Source organism: Dendrobates tinctorius, unplaced genomic scaffold, assembly GCF_039654945.1.
Source record: "Dendrobates tinctorius isolate UK_male_01 unplaced genomic scaffold, ASM3965494v1 ptg000028l, whole genome shotgun sequence".
NCBI classification, from domain to species: Eukaryota; Metazoa; Chordata; class Amphibia; order Anura; family Dendrobatidae; genus Dendrobates; species Dendrobates tinctorius.
Genome location: NW_027361696.1, coordinates 75204427 through 75219340, shown reverse-complemented (window position 1 = coordinate 75219340; position 14914 = coordinate 75204427). Strand labels below are relative to the sequence as shown.

Here is a 14914-nt window from a genome sequence, read left to right as displayed (position 1 = left end):
CCTGTCATGAAAGGGGTGAATAATCCTGAGACTGCAGGAGTCAATAAAAGTGTAATTTTGTGCTGAATTGCCTGAAGACACTTGTTGTTATATTAGTTATGTTATTTGATTGTACTATTGTATATGGCAAAAAGTTTGTAAATGTTGCAAATCGATCTCTTTCACAAAGGGGATCTCTGTCTTGCTGGTGGCAGGTCATTGGGGAAAAGAATAGCATTACAATAGTAAAATCATTTTATGTTCATTGGGAAAAGGTAGAAAACAGAATATTCTTTTTCCTTGTAATAAAAAAAAATAATTACAAGCATTCTGTCTACCGGAACTATTAATATTAACATTAAAAAAAATCCTCCTGAATTATAAGGGTAAATTTCTGGAAAAAAAAAAGGGTCCTTGGTGCAGGCGGGAGAAAAAGACTAACCACGGAGAGTAAACCCTCGACTGAACTGTATCCACATAAGATGGAAGTCAATTATGGGCAATTATGGCTATCAAACTAATTTTCCTGTTGAAAAGGCAAATAATAGCATTCGCCTAATCAGAAACCTTTTTGCGTCTTTGCTTTTTTTTTTTTTTATCCCCTCCTTTACTCCCTCCTGGATAATGATCAAAAATTATCCTCCCTGCATAAATACCCACAAAGTAGCTCGGATTTTACTACAGTCAGCGGGTGGCTGAGTAACATTGGGCTTGCAAGATTTCAGCCAATAAGATATAAATAAAAAACCCACCCAAAGAAAAAAAAAGTCTCATTTCCTATCGGCTACGAAAACAGCAACAATTTTCCGAGAAAAGGTAAGAACTTCGGCATTTAATGTCATATCATTGCCGGTATGATTGTCAGATTTACATGTCATCTATTCTTCTATTATATCTGTCTGCATGCAATGAATGGTGAAATAGAGTAATCTCTTACATATGACTCTCCAGCTGGTGGGGAACTATAACTCCCAGCATGCTCCAAAACCTAGGGATATATTATTCATTATGATACATACATCTTTTTTAACATTAGGGAGAATGCACTTATCCATTCTTGAAGCATCCTAATACTTCTAGGTATACACAACTGTACCGTGCACTGCAGCTGCTGCAGAACCTCATTTCGAAGTGAATGATATAAAACTCCCTCCATAATGATCAGCTGTCATGAAATAATGCATTTTGATGTCCTGTAGTATTGGAGTTGTGTATTAGAAGTGGATACAGCTGCTGAAGAACCTCTTTTCGAGGTTCATCAATCAAAGAAATTTGCAATTAAGGCTGCATTCACACATCCGTGGGAAAAGTCTGATTTTTTTTTTTCATTGGACAACACACAGACCCATTGAGTATGTCCTATTCTGATCCTCAAAATCGTAACAGAGTGGGACACGCTCCTGTTTTTAACACTTATATGTGTATGGATCAATGAAACTAAAGCGTGAAGTTAAACTTTTATTTGAAAGCTCCTGTCATGGGAACAGAATATGAGCTATTCATTTCGAATTGTTAAAGGGGTTATCCATCGTTGAGCACAATTTTTTTCAGATTGGGGTTAAAAAAAAATCATTTTTCGTATTGGGTTTAATTTAAAATTTTGCCATGTTTGCCTTCTATAGCCGCTGTGTTGCACTGGCTATTACTGGCTGAAGAATGCAAAACCAAAAGGAAAAAACAATGTGTGTATATACCCTAATGAAAATAAGTAAAAAAGCAAGTGCATTAAATAACATAGGGTACTTGGTAAACATGCTTTTACATCATGCATGTCATTCAAGTCTACTTCAGTTTTTTTGCTTTTCTACTGGCTGAAGAATATCTGGCTTTTCCTTAAAAAATAAGCCAGTTAGTCTCTTTATATCCCCCAAAGCATTGCTGCAGCAGCCAGAAATTGTATTTTGAAGTGCATCGGAGTGAGACGATGCACTTACAGCTCCTCAGCCTCACGCTGTTTTTCCTATCAGGTAGCACTTTGCTCTGCCCTGGCTGACTGATTGATAGGTCAGTGGCCCTGCAACAGAGTTAATAACCTGTCAATCAACCAGGGCAGAGCAAAGTGCTAGTAGGTAGGAAATACAGCAAAGGCTGAGAAGCTGTAAGTGCATCGTCCCACACACAACTTCAAAACATGATTTCTCATAGCTACAGCAGTGCATAAAGGGATCACCTGGCTTATCTTTTAAAGGGATTCACCATTACAGAATGGTTTGGGAAGTGGGTAAGTTTCTGATCGGTTTCCTTTAATGACCCATATTAGTTTAGGGTCCCATTGGATACTTTAAATTAAGGTTCACATAACGATTTTTCTAGCCATCATCTGATTCCTGACTTATTACATCCCTAAGACCCATTTTTTTGGCTACTACTTACAACTAGTAAACCCATACAGCATTGTTTTTTTTGTTTCCTCACATACATATGTATAGTATTCAAGATACCTACAGTATTTTTTTCAACTTGCTTGGTTATTTGTACTAGACATTTTTGTTTATTACGTTTTACTGAGTTTTCAATAAAAGTCTGGTGTTATGATTGGAGGAATTTTTGCTTATGGAAGATGTTTTATCTGGAATATCCTCAAATGGTGGTGATTATTTGATAGCTTTGAGCTATTAAATTTCACCTGATGACCCATCATTTTAAGGCAAATCATCGATTTCGTTCAACCTTGGTGTTAAGGTGGCCATATACATTAAAGAGAAGTAGGTTGGAGGCTGAACGAACATTGACTGACTAATCACCTTGTGAACCACGTTTTAGTCCATATTGGCTATTACAGTGGTTCAAACTGGGCATACGCGTTCTCAAACTTCAAGGAAAGGGCAAACAATTGTTACGGGAGAATCCTCTAGGCTAAATCTTTCCGGCAACGTTCAGAAAATGTTCTTTACGGAATGATCTTTTGTGGACTGATGACTGTTAATCGATATTTTTAATTAAAGCCAACTTCTTTATAATCCAGACCATGAGGGTTAGTCGTTAGCCACATGTTTATTGTTATATTTCAGCCAATAAATGATTATTTCGGCTATAATCATCTTTTTCGTTCAACTTTAGGTAGTCTACATTTAATCAAAACTGACAATTTCAACCAAACGATCATTCATTTGGTGAAATTTAACAAAGGTTGATATTTTTAGTTGACTGGTAACAGACTGCCATTTCCGGAAAGAAGTTAGATATTTTTTTAAATTTTAGACATTTAGTCACTAGACAATCAGATAATGGTCCCTAGAGTATTGGTTGAAGTCATTGAGCATTTATCACCAGTTTGAACAACTGTCAAGGCTAATGTTGCCAAAAATATGACTGCATCCATGAAACCAACATTCTGCTGGCGATCGTTCATTCATCAGTTGTTCAACGATCAACTTACTTGTTTTAGTTGGAATGGCTACATTAAGGTTCTACTGGACAATCTCTAGTTTTTTTGAGTGATCGTTCAACCTTTGCGGTGTCATTGAGCAATTTTTAACTGGTCTGAACAATTGTGGTCTAAAATTTATATGACTGCATGACCAAAACAAGGATTCTGCAGGCGATCAATTGTTCATTCAGTGGGAGAACCAATGATCACATCCATAATTATCTTTCTTGGGGCTGGGAATGCCCTCTGTTTAACTCATATTTTTTCTGACCTATTTATAATTTGAGCCTTGAATTACAGTCATGATATACTGTATTCACATGCCGCAGATTGGATGCCAAAATTTTCTCGAATCACAATTACAACCGCTCTACTCAATGGGGCTGTTTCTATATTATGTGCAATGATTTCGGCATTCATGCTTAGAAATCAAATATTGGTCATCATTATCAGAATATTTGGAGACAGTCTCTTTATATTGACTTATGTTTGTGTTAATAAATCATCAAACATTTTCTATCTGTTCTTTCTAGATGCGCACTTCTCAGGCTCTCCTGTGTGTTTCTTTCCTTCTCTGTGGCTTGGCAGCTCAATGCTTTGGCTACAGTATCATGGTAAGAAAGTAGAAATTACAATTTCTATTAGACCCATCAAAGACATATATAAAAAGACTCAGACTGAGGTTGTGTCCCTGATACTGATTTCTGCCAAAAAAAACTCTTCAACATAGGAATGAGTGCCACTAGTTCTATCATGATGGTAGAATAAACTGGCTCTTCTATCTGTATGGTACATGCCCTTGTCACCTAATAGAGGGTACCATTGTCCATATTTACTAAGACTAATGTTGCAGGTTATGATAAAAAAGCACCATTTTCTAGCTATCATCTTACTAAATTTGACCACGCCAACTTTTCCACCTGGTTTTCAAACAGAGGCTGGACAGACATCTGTCTGGGATGATTTAGCGAATCCTGCTTTGAGCAGGGGGTTGGACCAGATGGCCCAGGAGGTCCCTTCCAACTCTACGATTCTATGATTCTATGGTTTTCATCTTTTAAGCAAATTTTTGGCACAATTTTGGCCCACACAATAATTTGCACCAGTTTTTGTCAATGCTAAAGACCGATGCAAATAAGTTCATAAATATGGGTCTATATTGCAAGAATGATCAAGATTAATTATTGAAGGAGATCTCACTCTTTACTGAAATGAGAGTATTCTCCATTCTATCCCCCACTGCAGTTTTAATCGAATACGGCAGCATGGTCGATAAAATGCATCCCAATCCCTGACAGAGATAGCTAAAAAAAGGGTCCCATTTCATCCCCATGAGAAATCAGTGGTAGCGCACATGTGTGACCACCTCTCTAATTCTTGATTATGTGAGTGGTGGTCACAATGGCATGATGGCGCTTTCATAGAGTCAGAGAAGTGAGCGCTATGACTCCATTCACAGGCGCTACGAAACCTCCGTTTTTCCTAAACCTCCACCAGTCTCTCATTTATCACCCCTTCTGTGAGTAGCAATTGTTTTTTTCTCCTCCTTAAGCCATAAATATGATCTTGTCTAGTCGTGGACAACTTCTTTAAGTATTTTTCAACTGGTGGTAAAATTATGATACCACAGACCCAGTGATTACTCGACAATACTTTATTCTGGATTTTTTAGGAGAATTAGGGCCACCTCTAGTGTTTGGTACATTCTCATTCAATGGTAGGGTAGCTAAAGGATCATAATACTCTCTGGCACTACTAATTTTGGTGTGAAACAGATGGATTCAATAGAATGAAATTCGGTCTGCCGAAACTTTGTTTCTCGATGCAACAGATTATAGATTAGGGTCTCATGGTCTCTGTAGAGTTGAAATTGTTAGAGAATACCCTGAGAAAGCTCTAGAAAAAGTATCTCATATCAACGGCCATTTCTCGTGAGGTCAAGAAGACATACACTCACTGGCCACTTTATTAGGTACACCTGTCCAACTGTGTGTTAAGACTTAATTTCTAATCAGCCAATCACATGGCGGCAACTCAGTGCATTTAGGCATGTAGACATGGTCAAGACAATCTCCTGCAGTTCAAACCGAGCATCAGTATGGGGAAGAAAGGTGATTTGAGTGCCTTTGAACGTGGCATGATTGTTGGTGCCAGAAGGGCTGGTCTGAGTATTTCAGAAACTGCTGATCTACTGGGATTTTCACGCACAACCATCTCTAGGGTTTACAGAGAATGGTCCGAAAAAGAAAAAAAATCCAGTGAGCGGCAGTTCTGTGGCCGGAAATGCCTTGTTGATGCCAGAGGTCAGAGGAGAATGGGCATACTGGTTCGAGCTGATAGAAAGGCAACAGTGACTCAAATTGCCACCCGTTACAACCAAGGTAGGCAGAAGAGCATCTCTGAACACACAGTGCGTTGAACTTTGAGGCAGATGGGCTACAGCAGCAGAAGACCACACTGGGTACCACTCCTCTCAGCTAAGAACAGGCATCTGATGGCTACTTTCAGCAGGATAATGCGCCATGTCATAAAGCTCGAATCATCTCAGATTGGTTTCTTGAACATGACAATGAGTTCACTGTACTCAAATGGCCTCCTCAGTCACCAGATCTCAATCCAATAGAGCATCTTTGGGATGTGGTGGAACGGGAGATTCGCATCAGGGATGTGCAGCCGACAAATCTGCGCCAACTGTGTGATGCCATCATGTCAATATGGTCCAAAATCTCTGAGGAATGCTTCCAGCACCTTGTTGAATCTCTGCCACGAAGAATTGAGGCAGTTCTGAAGGCAAAAGGGGGTCCAACCCGTTACTAGCATGGTGTACCTAATAAAGTGGCCAGTGAGTGTATATTGTCTCTCTTGACAATACTGAAGCTTCTTTTCCTACAAGTCTGCTATGGTCAGGCTGGAAATGTATGGATAAGTTGACAACTGGGTTTTACCATCCCTCTTATCAGTGGAGCGTTTCGCAAAATCGTCTGACACTGTCCAGTCAGTGCTGATATTTTTAGTCTGTGAAGAGACACAACCAAAGAAAATGGTAGCGCCCAGTTGTCAATTTGTTTAAATATTTCGATGGAGAATATTAGAGAAACGTCACACTGAACAGTTTTAAGAAAAGATGATCCAACTTTGCTATTTAAGAAGAATTTACTGAAACAGACAAGTCAGAAGAACTGAGATGTCCTTTTAAATATTTAAATTAATTTTTAATAACCGTATAACTTGTTTTTCCTGTGTTTAATATCATTTTTACTTCACTTTCTTATTTTGTCTTTTATTTATTTAATGAATGGGATTTATTAGCCCAAAGATAAGAGAGGATGGACTCTGAACAGCGCTGGTTACCTACTTGGACCCCGTAAGTATTATTCTGGCATGTGTTATTATTGTTTTAGCTTTACTCTAAAATAACACAGAAATGATGCCTGAAATATAGGAGTAGAAAGCAAGCTAAACACTCAAGGTTTAGTAACTATAAAAGCCAATTATCTATATGGGTTGTCCACTATTAGACATGCCCGGCTTAACCAATTCAGTGCATACTCACCATCATTTCATCGATGTTGGCGCTGCTGTTCCTGGCAGGTGACATGACGTTGTTGGGTCACATACCGCTGCAGACAATTCATAATTTGACTAAAGGGAACCTGTCACCTCATTTTGCCGCTATAAGCTGCGGCCACTGCCTTTTGGGGCTTATCTACAGCATTCTGTAATGATGTAGATAAGTCCCTGAAAGAGAAAAAAAGCAAGCTTTGTTATACTCACCTGGGAGCGGTCCGGTCCGATGGGTGTCGCAGGTCCCGGGTACGGCGCCTCCCAAATTCATACGATGTCGTCATCATACGACGACAGTAATTACTGAAGAACATAATGATTGGAAGAATGGAAGGTACAAGGTGAAGACGATGATCAGCAACCCAGTGGCTTGATGCAATCAAAATAATGGTGGAGAAGACCCTTGTGGACCTATCTAGGCTTGCACAAGATCGATCTTCCTACAGATAGTTCATCAATTGACCATGGCTTAAGATTGAGGCAAAGGCCATTATATAATAATAATTAAATAGAGTTAGTGATGCCACCATTCCATCCATGATTAATTCAGTTAAAAGGTTATTTCCATGGTAGGTAGTGATGGCGTAGAGTATCACCAGATTATGCCATCACATATTGACTGGTCCAGGTTCGACACCGCTCTTTGTCTGTTGCTTCTTTATTCTATTTCCGTGCACAGGAATACTCCCAACCCACTGTTTGGGAACCTACAACAAAGCCCTGATCAAAAAGTGATGTTGATGGCAGAAACAATAGTGTCTATACTGTTTAGAAAGTGTTAGTCATTAGATAAAAATTGCTTGGAGGACAATTGTTTACTGGCGCAAGGTACATCTCAGACTACATATTGAATTTTTTCAAGTCGACGATGCAGCCAGTGCTTAGCATTGTCTGAAAAAATCCAACATGCTGGACCGGTATTCAGAATGATTCCAATCATTTGTTGATCAGTTGTCGGTCGAAATGAATGACGGTATGTTTCACCGGGCCTGCTGTCAAAAATTTGTTATGATTGAAATCAAACATTTCACTGAGGTTTTACTAATGTGTATAGAGTCCTGTACAGCTCCCTGCAGCTTGGGTGGCTGCTGTACAGGGAATTAGAACTTCCTCCTTCTCAGCATTGATCAGGATTGGGTGACCCAGAAGATGGACCCCACTGATCATCGCAAAAACTTTAGAATAGTTTTAATTCTATGGACATTATAGGCTATTAAGTTCTAAGAAGATGATTATGCAAACCAGATATCTCATTTATGGAGACTCAATGACAGACCTCAGGCGAATCAAAGGTTAGATGTGTTGGCCTTTAAAGAGAACTTGTCACTGGGTCAATTGTGGTCAGGTCTTGCTCTTGTTTTATTCTCTGTAAGGGAGCAGAACAATGAGTTTTCTTCAACTCTTGACAATCACGTCAGATCTCTTCTTTTTTTAAAACGGCTGTGAAGTAATAAATGCACTCAGTGACCAAGCAAAATATTATAACCTGAGTGGTAATCACTGATTATCTTTTGCTTTGTTAGATGCGCATCGAACACTGAACGACAAAGGTGGAATGGCCGGAAAAAGGGAGGTAGTGGATGATCTGTTCAAGTCTGGAAGAGATATATTTGGTAAGAGCTGTGTTGGGTGGATGAGCAGAGATAGTGATCTTCCCTGTGTGCCGAATTATTAGGCAAATGAGTATTTTGATCATATCATCCTTTTTATACATGTTGTCCTACTGCAAGGTGCATAGGCTTGAACGCCAACTGCTAATTATGTAAATCAGGTGATTTGCATCTCTGTAATGAGGAGGGGTGTGGTCTAGTGACATCAAAACCTTATGTAAGGTGTGCTTAATTATTAGGCAACATCCTTTCCTTTGGCAAAATGAGTCTGAAAAGAGATTTGACGGACTGAAAAGTCAAAAATTATGAGATGTCTTGCAGGGGGATGCAGCAGTCTTGAAATTGCCAAGCTTTTGAAGCGTGATCACCGAACAATCAAGCATTTCATGGCAAATAGCCAACAGGGTCGCAAGAAGCGTGTTGATAAAAAAGGAGCAAAATAACTGCCCATGAATTGAGGAAAATCAAGCGTCAAGCTGCCAAGATGCCATTTGCCACCAGTTTTGCCATATTTCAGAGCTGCAACGTTACTGGAGTATCAAAAAGCACAAGGTGTGTCATACTCAGGGACATGGCCAAGGTAAGGAAGGCTGGAAAATGACCACCTTTGTACAAGAAACATAAGATAAAACGTCAAGACTGGGCCAAGAAATATCTTAAGACTGATTTTTCTAAGGTTTTATGGACTGATGAAATGAGAGTGACTCTTGATGGGCCAGATGGATGGGCCCGAGGCTGGATCAGTAAAGGGCAGAGAGCTCCACTCCGACTCAGACGCCAGCAAGGTGGAGGTGGGGTACTGGTATGGGCTAGTATCATCAAAGATGAACTTGTGGGACCTTTTCGGGTTGAGGATGGAGTGAAGCTCAACTCCCAGACCTACTGCCAGGTTCTGGAAGACACCTTCTTCAAGCAGTGGTACAGGAAGAAGTCGGTATCGTTCAAGAAAAACATGATTTTCATGCAGGACAATGCTCCATCACATGCATCCAAATACTCCACAGCGTGGCTGGCCAGTAAAGGTTTAAAAGAAGAAAAAATAATGACATGACCCCCTTGTTCACCTGATCTGAACCCCATAGAGAACCTGTGGTCCTTCATAAAATGTGAGATCTACACACAATGTTGATCGTAAACAGATCAAGCAACTGACAGAATCTATGGATGGAAGGCTTTTGAGTGTCATCGTAAAGAAAGGTGGCTATATTGGTCACTGATTTTTTTTTTTTTGTTTTTGAATGTCAGAAATGTTTATTTCTAAATTTTGTGTTGTTACAGTTGTGGCCAAAAGTATTGACACCCCTGCAATTCTGTCAGATAATACTCAGTTTCTTCCTGAAAATGATTGCAAACACAAATTCTTTGGTATTATTATCTTCATTTAATTTGTCTTAAATGAAAAAACACAAAAGAGAATGAAGCAAAAAGCAAAACATTGATCATTTCACACAAAACTCCAAAAATGGGCCAGACAAAAGTATTGGCACCCTCAGCCTAATACTTGGTTGCACAACCTTTAGCCAAAATAACTGCGACCAACCGCTTCCAGTAACCATCAATGAATTTCTTACAATGCTCTGCTGGAATTTTAGACCATTCTTCTTTGACAAACTGCTCCAGGTCCCTGATATTTGAAGGGTGCCTTCTCCAAATTACCATTTTTAGATCTCTCCACAGGTGTTCTATGGGATTCAGGTCTGGACTCATTGCTGGCCACCTTAGAAGTCTCCAGTGTTTTCTCTCAAACCATTTTCTAGTGCTTTTTGAAGTGTGTTTTGGGTCATTGTCCTGCTGGAAGACCCATGACCTCTGAGGGAGACCCAGCTTTCTCACACTGGGCCCTACATTATGCTGCAAAATTTGTTGGTAGTCTTCAGACTTCATAATGCCATGCACACGGTCAAGCAGTCCAGTGCCAGAGGCAGCAAAGCAACCCCAAAACATCAGGGAACCTCCTCCATGTTTGACTGTAGGGACCGTGTTCTTTTCTTTGCATGCCTGTAAACTCTATGTTGATGCCTTTGCACAAAAAGCTCTACTTTTGTCTCATCTGACCAGAGAACATTCTTACAAAACGTTTTAGGCTTTTTCAGGTAAGTTTTGGCAAACTCCAGCCTGGCTTTTTTATGTCTCGGGGTAAGAAGTGGGGTCTTCCTGGGTCTCCTACCATACAGTCCCTTTTCATTCAGATGCCGACGGATAGTATGGGTTGACACTGTTGTACCCTCGGACTGCAGGGCAGCTTGAACTTGTTTGGATGTTAGTCGAGGTTCTTTATCCAACATCCGCTCAATCTTGCATTGAAATCTCTTGTCAATTTTTCTTTTCTGTCCACATCTAGGGAGGTTAGCCACAGTGCCATGGGCTTTAAACTTCTTGGTGAGACTGCGCATGGTAGACACAGGAACATTCAGGTCTTTGGAAATGGACTTGTAGCCTTGAGATTGCTCATGCTTCCTCACAATTTGGTTTCTCAAGTCCTCAGACAGTTCTTTGGTCTTCTTTCTTTTCTCCATGCTCAATGTGGTACACACAAGGACACAGGACAGAGGTTGAGTCAACTTTACTCCATGTCAACTGGCTGCAAGTGTGATTTAGTTATTGCCAACACCTGTTAGGTGCCACAGATAAGTTACAGATGCTGTTAATTACACAAATTAGAGAACCATCACATGATTTTTCGAACAGTGCCAATACCTTTGTCCACCCTCTTTTTTATGTTTGGTGTGGAATTATATCCAATTTGGCTTTAGGACAATTCTTTTTATGTTTTTTCAATTAAGACAAATTAAATGAAGATAATAATACCAAAGAATTTGTGTTTGCTGTCATTTTCAGGAAGAAACTGAGTATTATCTGACAGAATTGCAGGGGTGTCAATACTTTTGGCCACAACTGTATATTGGTTTACCTGGTGAACTCCAACTTCCAAAAATATTAAGCTTTGATATTTGAGTCTTTTGGGTTGATTGAGAATATAGTTGTTGTTCAATAATAAAAAGAATCCTCTCAAATACAACTTGCCTAATAATTCTGCACGCAGTGTAAAAAGCATGTGTTATTGTTAGTAATGAAAGAGAAACCATCAGACTCTGAACTCATGGCGAGAAACACTGACTTTTTTCTAGATCTTTCTGTATTAGGTAGTGCCAACATATATGTCCTGTGGGGTGCCCAATTGCAGCCAAAAAGCTCAACAGCTCAATAGTAGGCAATTTCATCTATCTATTAGAGATGGGCGGATTGATTTATGGGAGTCCAGTCCATCAGCCTGGTCAGTAGTTTCTGGCCGCTGGATGGGAGGGCAATAAATCTCTAATCTTCCCTTCTGTCACGCCACAATGATGACATTGCGCCAGCTCAGCTAATTGAAAGCCAAACTGGGAATCATGGAAAGTAAGAGATTTGTGAGACTCCCATCTAATGGCCAGAAACTACTGACCTGGTCGATGAGCCAAAGTCTGTGAATCAATCTGAGCAGCTTTTTTATCTATCTACGGTATCTATTATCTATCTATCTTCCCCACAGCATGATGCTGGCACCACCATGTGTGACGACGAGGATTGTGTTTTCAGGGTGATGTGCATTGTTAGTTTTCTGCCACACATATTATTTTACATTACACCCCAAAAGTTCTAATTTGGTCTTATGTGAACAAAATATCGTCATTCACATGCCATGTACGGCAAACAGCCAGCATGTGGAAGGTGCTCTGACCAGATGAGACCAAAGCAGAACTTTTTGGGCTGAATGTAAAGCGCTATGTGTGTTGGAATGCTAACATTGCACATCACCGTGAAAACACCTTCCTCACCGTCAAATATGGTGGTGGCAGCATCATGCTTTGGGAATGCTGCTCTTCAGCAGATACATGGAAGCTGGTAAGAGTTGATGGGAAGATGGATGGAGTTAAATACAGGTCAATCCTGGAGGAAAACCTGTTAGAGGCTGCAAAAGACTTGAGACTGATTGAAGGTTTACCATCGAGCAGAATGACCTTAAACATACTGCCAGAGCTACAATGGATGGTTAAGATGAAAGCATATTTGTTTGTGTGAATGGTCCCGTCACAGTTTAGGCCTAAATCCCATTGAGTATCTGTGACAAGATTTGAAAATTGCTGCTCACAGACACCTCCATCCGATCTCACTAAGCTCTAGCTCTAGTGTGTGGAAAGAAGAATGGGCAAAAATGTCAGCCTCCAAATGTGCAAAGCTGGTAGAGGTACACCCCAAAAGACTGGCTCCAGTAATTGCAGTGAAAAGTGTTCCTATAAAGTATTGACACATGGAGGTTGAATACAAATGCCCTCACAATTTTCAGATTTATATTTTTAAAATAATAAGAAAACTGTGAATCAATACCTTTACACTTCATAAATACTATCTATCTATTATCTATCTATATGAGTTTGTATGTTCTCCACGTGTTTGCGTTGGTTTCCTCCGGGTACTCCCATTTCCTCCCACATTCCAAAGACATACTGATAGGGAATTTAGATTGTGAGCCAAAATGGGGACAGTGCCGACAAAGTTTGTAAAGCACTGTGGAATTAATAGCGCTATATAAATTAGTAAAATAAATAAATAAAATATCTATCTACCGGTATCTAGCTATACAAAAAAACCTGACCAGCACCTCCTTAGTGTGAATACCAGGTGCAAGCTGCAGTGACTGCAAAACATGTATAAAAAGGCACATCAGCACCCTGTGAATGCCAAGACATATAATGTCAATGGAAATAACAACTTCTAAATGCTTTGTCCCTCAGTAAGATGTACTTACAAAAAAAGCGAAGGTTCTTAGCGCATAAATTGGCCAATTCATGTGTGCCCGTCAACCACGGCAAGGTGACACTTCTCTGAGCGGTCCTGCCTTAACCCTTCCATATCCTACTGTACATGCCACTTTCGGGCTAAAAAGCCTGCAATTATGATCAAACATGTCTCTCCTGGGCTGCAAGCCTACAATTTGAATGGGCATGTACAGTAGGATATGGAAGGGTTAAGGCAGGACCGGTCAGAGAAGTGTCACCTTGCCGTGGTTGACGGGCACACAGGAATTGGCCAATTTATGCGCTAAGAACCCTCGCTTTTTTTGTAAGTACATCTTGCTGAGGGACAAAGCATTTAGAAGTTGTTATTTCCATAGACAAATTATGTGTTGGCATTCACAGGGTGCTGCTGTGCCTTTTTATACATACCTATCTATATATCTATTATCTATCTATTATCTATATACAGTGGGAATGGAAAGTATTCAGACCCCTTTACATTTTTCACTCTTTGTTTCGTTGCAGCCATTTGGTAAAGTCAAAAAAGTTTATTTTTTTTCTCATTAAAGCACACTCTGCACCCCATCTTGACTGCAAAAAAAAACAGAAATGTAGAAATTTTTGCAAATTTATTGAAAGAGAAAAACTGAAATATCACATGGTCATAAGTATTCAGACCCTTTTCTCAGTATTGAGTAGAAACATCCTTTTGAGCTAGTACAGCCTGAGTCTTCTTGGGAATGATATGCATGCACTGTGAGCTGTGAGATCTTATATAGACGGGTGTGTGCCTTTACAAATCAAGTCCTAGCAGTTTAATGAACTTTTTTGAATTTACCAAATGGCAGTAATGAAACAAAGAGTGGAAAATTTAAAGGGGTCTGAATACTTTCTATACCCACTGTATCTATTATCTATCCATCTATCTATTATCTATCTATCAATCTGTCTATCTATTTATGGCTATGTATCGTCTGCTAGGTACTTTATGTTGTATGTCACTATATACGGTATGTGAGCAGTCTTTGTGTTATTTACTGTATGTTGTATATTTTTATGCAGGCGTACAGCAGCATCCACTGGATGATAGCACCGTTCAGACTGTCCTTGAGTTTCTTGCATTTCTACATCTCAAAGGTAATATGAAAGATGTCATCATAGAATTCCAGTCAGTGAATGCATCTGGCTTAGATACAGTGGTGGTTTATCATCATTCCTATTCTGTTATTCAATAATATGTTCTTTCTACATGTTTTCTTCTATTTTCAGAACTCGGAGCCTTGGACCATTTGTCTTTGCTCGTCTCAGAAGAGTCCACACAGACCTAATGACATACCACATCCCCAGGCTCATAACCTTCCTACAGATATCATTGTTACAATATTTCAATTTCAGTCCAAATTTAAGATAAAAAAATAAATGAAAATAAAGAGAAATTTTAAATGATTTTATATTTTTTAATTAGAACATTGCCTCCAACACTTACATGACTACAAGTGGTAAACCGTAGATGTCAGTCTAATATTGGCATTGTGGTAAGGCACAGAAAACATAGCTAATTGACATAGTCAACCGAATACAGGATTAAGCTAAGAATGAGCATTTTCAAGAAATGG

At 39.5% G+C, this 14914-nt stretch overlaps 1 protein-coding gene across 1 annotated transcript; it reads left to right on the top strand.

The window, feature by feature from the left end:
* Positions 1-645: 645 nt before the first annotated feature.
* Positions 646-14744, top strand: LOC141085553 (galanin peptides-like). Its single transcript, XM_073571001.1, has 6 exons — positions 646-795; positions 3883-3963; positions 6659-6713; positions 8437-8526; positions 14361-14435; positions 14568-14744. The coding sequence occupies exons 2-6, from the start codon at positions 3883-3885 to the stop codon at positions 14624-14626; spliced, it is 360 nt and encodes a 119-aa protein (XP_073427102.1). The 5' UTR covers positions 646-795; the 3' UTR covers positions 14627-14744.
* The last annotated feature ends 170 nt before the right edge of the window (positions 14745-14914 follow it).

What these genes read in the sequence shown, in the direction of transcription:
- LOC141085553 (XM_073571001.1), top strand. Translation starts at nt 3,883, where the DNA reads ATGCGCACTTCTCAGGCTCTCCTGTGTGTTTCTTTCCTTCTCTGTGGC. An exon ending in GCTTTGGCTACAGTATCATG is followed by an intron (nt 3,964 to 6,658) that starts GTAAGAAAGTAG and finishes GGGATTTATTAG; the next exon opens with CCCAAAGATAAGAGAGGATG. An exon ending in TGGTTACCTACTTGGACCCC is followed by an intron (nt 6,714 to 8,436) that starts GTAAGTATTATT and finishes TTGCTTTGTTAG; the next exon opens with ATGCGCATCGAACACTGAAC.